The 12,187-nt window shown below is 40.3% G+C and overlaps 1 protein-coding gene across 1 annotated transcript in view; it reads left to right on the top strand.

The window, feature by feature from the left end:
• The window catches only part of C3 (complement C3), a 130,189-nt gene that overhangs the window by 23,683 nt on the left and 94,319 nt on the right, over nucleotides 1-12,187 (top strand). The window contains exons 11-17 of the mRNA XM_073622812.1: nucleotides 626-772; nucleotides 1,769-1,969; nucleotides 2,972-3,163; nucleotides 6,752-6,913; nucleotides 7,375-7,504; nucleotides 8,988-9,062; nucleotides 10,897-11,097. Of these exons, the coding sequence (XP_073478913.1) occupies nucleotides 626-772; nucleotides 1,769-1,969; nucleotides 2,972-3,163; nucleotides 6,752-6,913; nucleotides 7,375-7,504; nucleotides 8,988-9,062; nucleotides 10,897-11,097 (1,108 nt within the window). The remainder of the gene's footprint in view (nucleotides 1-625; nucleotides 773-1,768; nucleotides 1,970-2,971; nucleotides 3,164-6,751; nucleotides 6,914-7,374; nucleotides 7,505-8,987; nucleotides 9,063-10,896; nucleotides 11,098-12,187) is intronic.

A 12,187-nucleotide genomic window follows, 5' to 3' on the forward strand; every position in this document is an offset into this window, starting at 1 on the left:
AATCTTTATTTCATATCCTTTCTCTTTTCCTTTTTCCTTTTGCTTTCTTTTCCCTTTACCTTTCTCTTTCTATTTCCTTTTAATTTCTTTTGCCTTTCCTTTCCCTTTTTTTTTGCCTTTCCCTTTCCTTTTCCTTTTCTTTATTTTCCCTTTCCCTTCCCCTTTTGTAGCCTTTCCCTTTTCCTTTTTCCTTTTCCTTTCTTTCCCCTTTATCTTTTCATTTATTTTCCTTTCCAATTTAGTTTACCTTTTCTTTCTTTTCGCTTTCCCTTTCATTTTCTTTATTTCCCTTTCCTTTTGATTTTCATTTTCTTTCTTTTCCCTTCCTTTCTATTTCCCCACCCCCTTTTCTTTGCCTTTTTCCTTTCTTTTTCTTTTCCCTTTCCTTTCTTTCTTTTCCCTTTCACTTTCCTTTTTTCTTTTCCCTTTCCTTTCTTGTTGATATTTCAGTTGCCACCTCAAAATCTTGGAGTGAAAGTCTTGCTAAAAATTTAATTAAAGGAAGAAAAAATTTTAAGAAAACTGAGTAAAAAATCTTTTTTCTTTCACTGGGAAGGGAGTGCCTTTCATAAAATGTTGCACTATAGAATCTAAGGCTGGCTGTGCATTCTTTCCTATTCCTCAGGTGTTTGTCACAAACCCCGATGGTTCTCCAGCTAACCGGATCAAGGTGGTGGCACAACCGGGAAACGTTGAAGGTTTGACTGGACCTGAGGGAACATCTCGACTGACGTTGAACACTGCTGCTAATATCATTCGCCTGCAAATAACTGTGAGTGATCCTCTGTACCATCCTGGTCTCCAAGGGGAGGTCTCCTATTGTCTGCTGCATTCTCTGCTCATCTATATTTTATGTCATTGCTATCCCCGTCTGTTAAATTTAAAGGTAGTTGATAACATTCATCTAGTAAACATTACTGCTATCATAATGTTTTATGGGGTTTAATGCTGAAATGTGACCCGGTAAAAGCCCAAAGTCTGAAACATCTACCCTTTTCTGTGCTGTTCATTCTATATTTCCCTTTTTTATTTTTTTTCTCTGACCTTTTATTGTGGATCTTTGTGAGGCAAATGTCATATGTGATGACAGTCATTTTAGGGGGGCTGTACATAAGGTGCACAAATGTTGGGGCATTGATTTGTAAAGAGACTATAAAAGCATCTCTAGTGGTCTTTTGTGAAAAGCCAACAGTCTGTAAATTCCCTGCAGCATGTCCCCAGTATTCAACCATGCCTGTCGTATGTCTGCAGTCTCTGACTTTTCTTGTAGCATGTACAGTCTCTGACCATCTCCTGTAGAGTGCTTGCAATGCCTGACCATCTCACGTAGCATGTCTACAGTCTTTGCTGACCATCTTCTGAAACATGTCTGCAGTCTCTGACAATATCTTGTAGCATGTCTGGAGTTTTAGTCCCTGACCATCTCCTGTAGTATGTCTGGAGTCTCAGAACATCTCTCGTAGCATGTCTGCGGTCTCTGATCATCTACTGTAGCATGTCTGCAGTTTCTGGCGATCTCCTGTAGCATATCTACAGTCTCTGACCATCTACTGTAGCATGTCTGCAGCATTAAATTCACTGAGTACTTTATGTGAAGCTTTGTTGATGTCCAGGGCCACACTGAGGCATTCAATGTCAGGTGAGTCTACCACAACTGCTCGATTATATCTGGAAATGGAGGCTGTTTCAATGTGGGAGGAATACATTCTGCATTATTTTATCAGTTTTTATAATGAAACTCTATACTATATCACCTTCTCTTCTATAGGTGAAAACGTCTCAGGGTTTGTCAGCTGATAGAGAAGCCTCTGCAACGATGACAGCGGTTGCCTACAACTCAAACGGCAATTACCTACATATTGGTATCACCACTGCCGAGGTCAAACCTGGAGATAACCTTAATGTGAACTTCAACATCCGCAACACCAATGCTGCAGTTCAAAACCAAATCACACATTTCACCTACGTGGTAATTCTACTGTTTTACTTATTCCCCATGGGATGTTAGCCTCTAGAATAAGATATAACGCCACCCCACCAATTTGAAAATGTAAAGCAAGTTATGCTAAGATTGTTGAATCCTTTGTTGGTTCATTTGGGAGGGCCCCACCCCAGGACAAACCTTCCATCCATGTGTGATCAAGACCCAGTTGGTATCCCACCTTGATTGATTGGTGGATGACACAATACATTGTGGAAGCCCCTTCTCTTATGATGTCATTGCATTGATTGGTGGATGACACAATACATTGTGGAAGCCCCTTCTCTTATGATGTCATTGCCTTACTGTCATAGTAAAGTGTTTCCTTATTAGGACCATGATGTTTACTACTAGGTCCCTACATGTCGGGCAGATGGCCTGTGTGTCCATGTTGCTGAAAGTGCTGCCCCTACCATTCATCATGCTTTAGGCGATGAGCTGTCACTGAGATGAAAAATCCTATACAGGCACCATTGGAAGAGATATCAAGCCATCCAGCTGTGCCCGCATTCACGTAACACTCTGCAACTGGCTGTACCTATGGCAGTTGACTGCCCCTGACCCACCCTAGGTACACAACTGATGTTATCATTAGAAAATACAAGGCAGACAGGCAGCTTTTTTTAGTCTGAGGGTATTAAGATTAAGACATTCATTTAGATTTTATAAGCTAACCCAACTTCAGAGACAAGGTTGTTGTTAGGTTAACATGTCACAGCTCTGTCATTAGAAACTGCATTATAAAAAAACTGTTTTGTTTAGACAGGAGTGTTTAATAAAACAGAAAAGGACTATCTCATTTTCCTTGTTTTACAGCAGCTCTAATATGACACTGTGTTCAGTGGACAGAAAAAATGGAAGCTTAATGTGTAGGACAGTTCTAACACAACCTATTACCAGCGATGAAATATCTTTTTTTTTTTCATTTTCATTGGAGTTAAAGAGGGCGCTTTTTATGTGATTTTTATGATGTCTTTTGCCTCTCAACAGATCATGAACAAGGGCAGGGTGTTGAAAGTAGACAGACAACAACGGCTGGCTGGCCAGGCCCTGGTGACAATGAACATTCCGATCACAGTGGATTACATACCATCGTTCCGCCTGATAGCATATTATATTGTAGGAAACGACATTGTATCTGACTCTATTTGGGTGGACGTGGCAGATACCTGCATGGGAACGGTGAGCACCATCACTTTCCTTAAACTTAATTATTATGCTCTTTTCTAACTCACTTTATACGATTACTGTATATGGAATAACAATGCGGATTACTGTATATGTAATAATATAATCATCCTGTCATCCCTTTTAGTCATTCTTTGTAAGTGCTAAATGTTGTGTTGTTTAATTATGTTGCCTTGCTGAGTTGGTGCCTCTGGGAAGTCAGGAGTTAACTCTGCTGGTCAGGCTTTCCTGGGCTTTTTGGGTGGCACCATCCTCTGCTGGGGCCAACAGTTAATAGGTACTGCCTCGGGGTAAGAGAGAGGTCGCTCCATGTATGGAAAGGCAATAGGAGGTGTGCTGAGTATGTGATTGATACCTTACTTTTTTTACCCCCCTTGGCAGGAACCCTGCCAGAGTTCCAGGCAGGGGTCAAGTCCTGGGAAAAAAAGTGTGGGAACTCACCCAAGATTCCCCCCACCTCAAAAATAAAAAAGTGTGTTCCCATGCGTTTCTGCATGACTCAAACCCTGCCCCCACAGCACTGTCCTTCTCTGTCCCCTTCTCCTCCCCAGTAATGTCCTCCTCTGCCCCCTTCACCCTCACTTAGTAATGGCCTCCTCTGCCCCCTTCACCCCCCCAGTATGTCCACCTCTGCCCCCTTTACCCCCCCCCCACAGTAATGTCCTCCTCTGCCCGCATCACTCCCCACTAGTAATCTCCACCTCTGCCCCCCTCACATTAGTGTCCCCTTCTCTGCTGTGGTGAGGTGCCGCCATGAGATACTCACATCAGTGTACTGCTACTGTTCTCCTGCTCTCTGTTGTGGTGAGGCACTGAGAGACCGAGTGTTACTGCCTTCCATTCAAAAATTGCGCCATTATACCACTGTGCCCGCCCAGCTGAAAATGGGCTATCATGTACAAGCTTTACAGACTTCGGAACGGCACATGCGCAGTTGCAGTGTTGGCCCTGCAGGACATGACTGCTAACATAAAACGGCGTTCCAGCTGTGGAAAAAGTACAGGAAAGCCATTCTTATGCGCTGCAGGACTCGAGCCCTGATTCCAGGATATGGACTAACGGACTTGAATAAAAGTTTTAAAGATTTCCTATTCTCCAAAAGGTATGCATACCTCAATGGCCAAGAAAGCACTTGTATTAGGAAAGATGTTTGTAAAAAGGAGTTATCTGTATCATTTATTAGTAAAATAACTTTGTTGTTACAAGAACCTACAAACAGAAGATGCAGTGCAAAGGTCTAATGTGCAGACAACCTAACCAGAGAAGGCTATATTGCTGTTCCTAAGCACTACAGTACTGGTGTCTATGTGAATATAGCAGACATCCAGTCAAGTGGAGGCGACTTGGCATAGGCGATGGAGGGCCCCGGTAGTGAAAGAGATTGTGTGCTTAGGCTCCTTTCCTGGCAAAAGGTACCCCAAACTCAGGTCCAACTTGCGGTATGGGGCATCTTGGGGACTCTGCCTGTCTGTAACAGAAGATGGAGTAAGGCCTCAAGGGAGAATAAGCATACGTTCTGAACAAAGTCAAGCTTCCAGGGATTCAATTGAGGTGACAGGTAATTGGGCTGATGAAGTCCGGTGCAAGTCAAGTAGCACTGGCTCAGAAATGCCGCATGGAGAGAGAAGTGTAAATACGAATGTTATCCATAGTGTACAGAGTATAGAATTTAAGAACTGCGCCATGGAACCTAAATAGTTACATTATTGTCTGTTCGGAGAAATGTTGCCCTTTTTTTGGAGAGCTCAGCTTTAACGCCAATGTGGTGTTTCGGCATATGCCTTTAGCAGCCTGTAGGGGCATGAGCACATCTCTGCCATGTAATGTCATAGTCATGCAATGCGATGGCTGCTCTGATGAACTGAAATTGGCCCCTTGAAGTGTCTTCAGAAACCAACATTTCTGGGAGTGTCTATCTCCTGTGTCTCCCGCTGTGCTGAGTAGTACCTCACGCTGACCCCTATGTAACTACTGTTTCCCAGGAGATCAGCAATCTTGGAAGTGTCAATTTCCAAAGAGGCTTCAAGAGGAGATTTGCCTTCATTAAAGTGGCGTCCAGCAGCATAAATATTTTTCTTTACAGGTTTATATTTTTGGAGTCATCTCCAAGCCACACATCCCAAGTAAATGCAGGCATTGTAAAGTGGAATTAGGATTGATAATTAGCCTAGTTGACACATCAAAATATGGCTGGAGGGGTACATTTTTTGAAATGGTAAAGCCAAAGTTGAATTAGCCAAAGTTTTTATGAGAAGTACTATTATAAAATGTAAAGAGAGAAAGAAGAGTCATATGTTGATAAAAAAGAGAGGGGAAAGATAAGAAATAAAGGGCAAGAGGGAGGACGGATGGAAGAAGAAATGAGGGTGGGTTAGTAGGGAGAAAGTAGAAGTAGGGAGGTTTAAGGAAGGAGTTCACCGTAAGGATTGGAGGGTGTCTCCAAAAGGCTAAGGGTCACTCTGGGCTTCAGGGAAGACCTGAGGCCTCTTCTACCTATCGAAATATCACCATCTAGTAGTGTGTAGAATGCTTGTCTATGTTGTTGACATGTGTGAGATGGCCTCAGCTTTACACAACTCCATAAGCCAAGCCCTCTGACATGTTTTGCCCCACCCACTGGGTCTCTATGACTAAGCCCGGTGGAAACATATCAGGGGACGTGGCATGTGGAGTGGTGTAAGGCTGAGGCCATCTCACACATGTTAACAACACAGACTGGACTGGGAGAGTGGCGATTTTTCTAAGCAAGCATGTAAATACAGGTACAATTATTTTTATTTTCAACTTTATTTAAGCAACAGAGATTCCTTAAAGTAAAGCTATGGCCTCCCATGAAAAAATATGTGCTGTAGCACATATTTAGACTTATTTAGATTTAGACTTTCATCTTCACAGTTGCAAAGTGCAACAAATACCCATTGATCCGGCAAGTGAAGTCCACCTAATGCAACCTACTTTAATGGATTCATAATAGTGCCTCTGCTATTGGAACTCTGTCACTTTTAGCTGCAGTGTCTGGGATGGGGAACGTGAGAGGAACAGATAAAGGAGAATTTGGCTCAGTCAGGGAAGGTAAAAAAACATTTATTGTTTACTTTGTGAGACCTGTGCACCACATAATGACTGGATTTGGGATTTATTTAGACTGTTATACAGAAGCCTTTCGTTGCACTTTAAAGTTCACTCATTATTTAAGGTTATAGGTGGAAAAACGCTTCGGAAACACTGCAACACAGACGCTATTAATCCCTTCTTCAGCCACTAGCAGGGGTTAAAAGCACCTCGGTAGCAGCCGTAAAGCGCCGCTAAATCGACGGTAAAGCACCGCTGTGAGCCCCAGTGTGAAAGTACCCTAAGTAACAAATTAGCGCAAACTTAAAGGCAGATATCTCATATCCAACCCCTGGTCCAGTACCTATTGGTAATGTTTGTTGCAGTACCTACAGATGATGTCCCTTGAACCCAGGAAAGCCTGCAAAGCCATGTTATAGACTTTACTGATATTATGTAAATTCATGCATGTAGATCTGCAAAAATGTATAGTTTTGGTTTTTCTAACGACGTATTTATGTTATTTTTCAGCTGGAGGTGACGGGTAACACAGATCGAGACAACAAAGTTCAAAGTCCTGGTTCTTCCATGAAGTTAAAGTTGAAAGCAGATCACAAGGCCTCTGTGGGAATGGTAGCTGTAGACAAAGGTGTCTATGTACTTAACAGCAAGTTCAAGATATCCCAGAGCAAGGTGAGCACAACCAATCTGATCCAAAAAGGGTTTAGGCAAATTAGACTTCATGAATAAACTTTGTGATACCTGTGCTACCTTAAAATGTACATTTTTTTTTTAATTTTTATTTTAGATTTAATTTACATCATTTTCTTATTTTCTTATTTTCCCCTCCTCTGACTGTCCATGCCATCATTTATTCATCTCAGGGATTAAATGATCTGGTTTGATGAGCCAAAATATGTTAAACTACATAATATGTTCAGTAATGTTAATTGGAATTGAATATATTTCTATCCTATTTGCTGCATGTTGTTTGTTAATGGAATTAATGTTCATATCCACTGAATATTATGTGCTATTTTGACACAGTATAACACTTGTATGATGGCAGATTCTTTACTTAAATAAATAATGTACAAAAACAGGGAATATTGTGGCTTGAAGAACTACCCTGCCCCTTTCTCTATCCTATTTAGGTGTGGAATTCAGTGGAGAAGTCAGATCTTGGATGTACCCCTGGAAGTGGTGCTGACAATATGGGGGTGTTTTATGATGCTGGCTTGGCTGTTCAATCCAGTACAAAGGTGGACACTCTGCAGAGATCAGGTTGGCTCCCTTTTATTTTCCTTGTAATGGTAAAGTAAAGTACAGTAAAGGAAATGTATTTTTTGTTGGATAGAGTAGAGATGGATTAGAACACTTATTAGGTTTTTATTGCTGTCTGTGCCCCCATTAGGGAGATTTCCCTTCTCTATTTGTCCTCTGTACCATTATCATTAAAAATAAAATAAAACCTAATTTTTTTTGGGTTGTCCCCAGAAGAGTAATATAGGGGAAATCTTCCAATTTGGACACTAGTTCAGGTGACCTGGGGGGGGGGGGATTACCTTCCCCCATAAAAATGAAAAGTCAGCAGTTATAAATACTGTAGCTGCTGACTTTTTATATTAGGACTGTCCAGGGTTTCCGCGATGTCGACATCCCACCCGATTTTCAGATCAGCTTTCGGGTGCTGTCGCCGCCATTTTTGGTAAGGGAAACTGGTAGTGAAGCCTTTCAGCTTCACAGTCAGTTCCCTATTGAGCATGTGCGAAGCTCACTGCACTTTCTAACTGGCCCTGTGGCGGAGGAAGGAGGAGGGGGGCCGAACTTCCAGGGGATGGCGACCGCGGTGCAGTCTCCCGAAAGTGGGGAAGGGTACCTGTCAAAAACAGGTACCTGCTCCCCCCTCCCTGTTATGACGTCACGCCCGGCCCCTGCATTTAAAAAAATGGCGCCGCCTCGGCTGGGAAGCAGAGATCTTTTTTTTTTTTAATTTCAGGCTTTCCAGCCTAGAGGTGAGATGTGGGGACTTATTGACTCCAGATCTTACTGTAAAGAGGACCTGCCCTGCTTATTCCTATTACAAGGGATGTTTACATTCCTTGTAATAGGAATAAAAATGATCAAAACAAATGTAAAAAGAAAGTGTCAAACTAGAAAAATAAAAGTAAAATTAACAATAATAAAAAAAAAAAAATTAATGCATGCAGAAGCGAACGCATATGTAAGTCGCGCCCACATATGTAAACGGTGTTCAAACCACACATATGAGGTATCACCACAAATGTTAGAGCAAGAGCAATAATTCTTGCCCTAGACTTCCTCTGTAACTCAAAACATATAACCTGTAAAAATTTTTAAAGCGTCGTCTATGGGGATTTTTAAGTACCAAAGTTTGGCGCCATTTTACGAGCGTGTGCAATTTTGAAGCATGACATGTTAGGTATCTATTTACATGACATAACATCAGCTTTTACATTATGCAAACAAATTGGGCTAACTGTTTTTTTTTTTTTTTTTTATGCATGAAACAGTTTTCTTTAAAAAAAAAACGCGTTTGAAAAATTGCTGCGCAAATACCGTGGGAGATAAAAAGTTGCAACAACCACCTTTTTTTTGTCTAGGGTCTCTGCTAAAAAACATATATAATGTTTGGGGGTTCTATGTAATCTTCTAGCAAAAAAAATATGATTTTTACATGTAGGAGAGAAATGTCAGAATTGGCCTGGTAGGCAAGTGGTTAATATTCTATTCTCTTGTAATTTAGAACCTCAATGCGTGGCTCCTGTGGCACGGAAACGACGCTCCACAGCCCAGCTGATCGAACTGCAGAACTCATATGGTGAGAAAATGATTCAGTAATACCTGTACAGGTCCACTAATCTCATAAAAATGTACATGTTACCTTAAATGCAAACTGCAGGCAAAAATCGAAATTTCAGCAACCCCTATATATACCGGATGTCCTACCTTTTCATATAGCTGCAAGTATCTTTTTCACAATGCAACAGCTCCTACCCAATATTACAGGAATGGTAAGTGCCCATCTAATGGATAACTGAAGTTCTGCTTCCTTAATCACATCTCCTACCCCAGCCTCTGATTGGATAGCAACAGCGCAATTGCTTGCTATCTGGGATGTAACATGTTCCAAAAGGTGAACATCTCCTTTAATAATAAAAAATATATTATACAGATAGTAAATATAAAAGATAATACGCTAATAGAAGAAAAAATAAATAAAACAAAATTGACCCTAAACCATTATAGTTTAATTTTAAAAACAATAACTGGGTGAATTAGTTAATCGTGAAAGGACCTCTGCGCTACTAAACAATACCACATGAACTACCGTATAATAAAAAAAACTAAAGTGTGTTGCTGCAAAATCTATAGTGTACACATAACCACCACAAAACAATGAATGAATCTGTAAATGATTTCGCGCAAAACACATAAATAGGAATAAGAACTAGTTCACATGCGTGACCTGTGTATAAGCGTGTACTGAGTCACCAGGTGAAAGTATAAAATATACACAATCGACTAATAAAATGAAAAATAGTCCAATAGTGAAATAATGAAAATAAGTGACATATGTAAATCACAACAAGATGGTACTGATGGTGAAAAACCAAAATTCATTGGCGGAGATGAATCATCAGTAAGTGTGACATCAATGGTGATAATATTCATAAAAGTTCTTTTGTGCTTGAAATGAAAAAAATAATAATAAGTATCCGTGCATAATCTAAGTGCATCCGTGCTCACAGTGCCCTTACCTTAAGGGGCTTAAATAAAAGCCCTGTGGGGTGTGCTGGGTGATGATGGAGATGGCTGTTCCGAATGTTGCTGAATGGTGATGACTGACTTCAGATGGATGGGTGTCCGTGATAAATCCCTATCAGACTTGGCTCAGGATCCCAGACATCATGCCAAAAAGAAAGAAGGGAAAACAAGGGGGCCTCTAATAGTGTAGTATAAAAAATTCAATTTATTAGGATAAAAACGCACTATGCATACAGTGCATGTAGTGACACAATGTTTGGCGGCGAACCGCCGTCACCAGGTGCGATACTTCCTGTACATGGTGTCAACAAACAGGGTCAAAAGGTGTTGACTGCTGGGTGCGTCGGCTAGCTGTAATTCCGGGAATTACAGTCACGATAAAAATCGCAGATCATCGCCATTACTAATAAAAAAAATGAAGAATAACAATGCCATAAATCTATCCCCTATTTTGTAGTTGCGATAACTTTTGCACAGACCAATCAATATACGCTTATTGTGATTTTTTTTACCAAAAATATGTAGAAGAATACATATCGGCCTAATTTGAGAAAGAAATTTGTTTTTTATATATTTTTTTGGGACATTTATTATAGCAAAAAGTAAAAAAATATTGCTTTTTTTTCAAAATGTTCTCTCTTTTTTTGTTTATAGCACAAAAAATAAAAACCACAGATGTGATCAAATACCAGCAAAAGAAAGCTCTATTTGTGGGAAAAAAAGGACGTCAATTTTCTTAGGGTACAACATCACACAATCGCACAATTGTCAGTTAAACCAATGCGGTGCTGTATCGCAAAAAAGGGCTTGGTCAGGAAGGGGGTAAATCCTTCCGGGGCTGAAGTGGTTAAAAATGGTTCTCATCATCCACTTGTTATCTTTTTTAGCCTCCAAGTATGACGAGCCAATAAGACAATGCTGCAAAGATGGCATGAGGGAGAACCCCATGGGTCACAGCTGTGAGATCAGAGCCACCTACATTGTAGAGGACAAGACATGCGTGGATGCCTTCCTGGACTGCTGTACCTACATTGAGAAGAAGAAATTAGAAGAAAAATATCAGAAAGATGTGGATATTTTGGGAAGAAGTAAGGAGTAATGTCACACTGTGGCACTGGGAATTATATATTAGAACAGGGGAGATGAGCATCATTGCTAATCATCTAATTCCTTTGCAGTCTGTGTTGTTATTTTTATTTCTTATTTTGGGGACCCCAATATAATGAGGGAACCTACTTAGAGTAGCAGGGGAACTGGATGGCACAATGATGATACAGGGGCAACCTAGGGGCATAAACAAGTGGAGGCCACTACAAATTAAAAAAAAAAATGTCCACTCTATCAGTATCATTTATTGGCAAATTTAAAGGAAACCTTTAACCACTTTCTTCTGAAAATCGACTGTCCATGGCAACACATGCCTGAAAATAACAGAACAGTTAATTTAAAAGAGATAAATATTCATATTTATCTCTACAAAAAGTCTTCATATAGCATGAAAGTTTTAAATGATTAAATCAGGAGAGCAGCTGTTTTTTTTTTTTTTTTTTAATTTAATCGGGTAGTTGTACAATTTACAAATCTACAATCTACAAATGAAAGAAATATATGATTCTGAAGGCCCGCTTTCAAGCAAATGCAAAACATTGCATTCTGCCAATCTGCCTGCCTTTGGAATGTATTCATCCATCACTTTTTGTAGTACCTATTTTGTTGGGCTCTGGTGCACAACCTTCTGTCCATTCCAATTTCTCTCTGTGTATTTTTTTTCTCAAAACTTTTTTTTAATGGATATTGTTGATAGAGATATCAAATTTGGTGAAAGTAAATATTAAGAGGGGCTGTAGGAAGAACGCACATGAGTATTGGTTTGTACAGGGACTGTAATGGCAGTGCTGTCTAGCAGTAACATATTCCCAGTCCCTGACTATCTCCTGTAGCATGCCCACAGTCTTTAACGTAGCATGTCCACTGTCTGTGGCAGTTATTTTAGTATTACATACAACATACCTCTTAACATTTTAAGATGGGAATGAGGGACACCTATTAGCAAAAGTATGTAGGCATAGGACACACCCCTTGTCACTCCCCTTAAAGGAGAATTATACAAAAAATGTTTTAGTTAAACCCACAAGTGCTTTTTTTACCACTACTATTCCTTTATATTGGCTTTTGAAA

Source organism: Aquarana catesbeiana, linkage group LG03 (assembly GCF_042186555.1).
Source record: "Aquarana catesbeiana isolate 2022-GZ linkage group LG03, ASM4218655v1, whole genome shotgun sequence".
In the NCBI taxonomy this organism is placed as follows: Eukaryota; Metazoa; Chordata; class Amphibia; order Anura; family Ranidae; genus Aquarana; species Aquarana catesbeiana.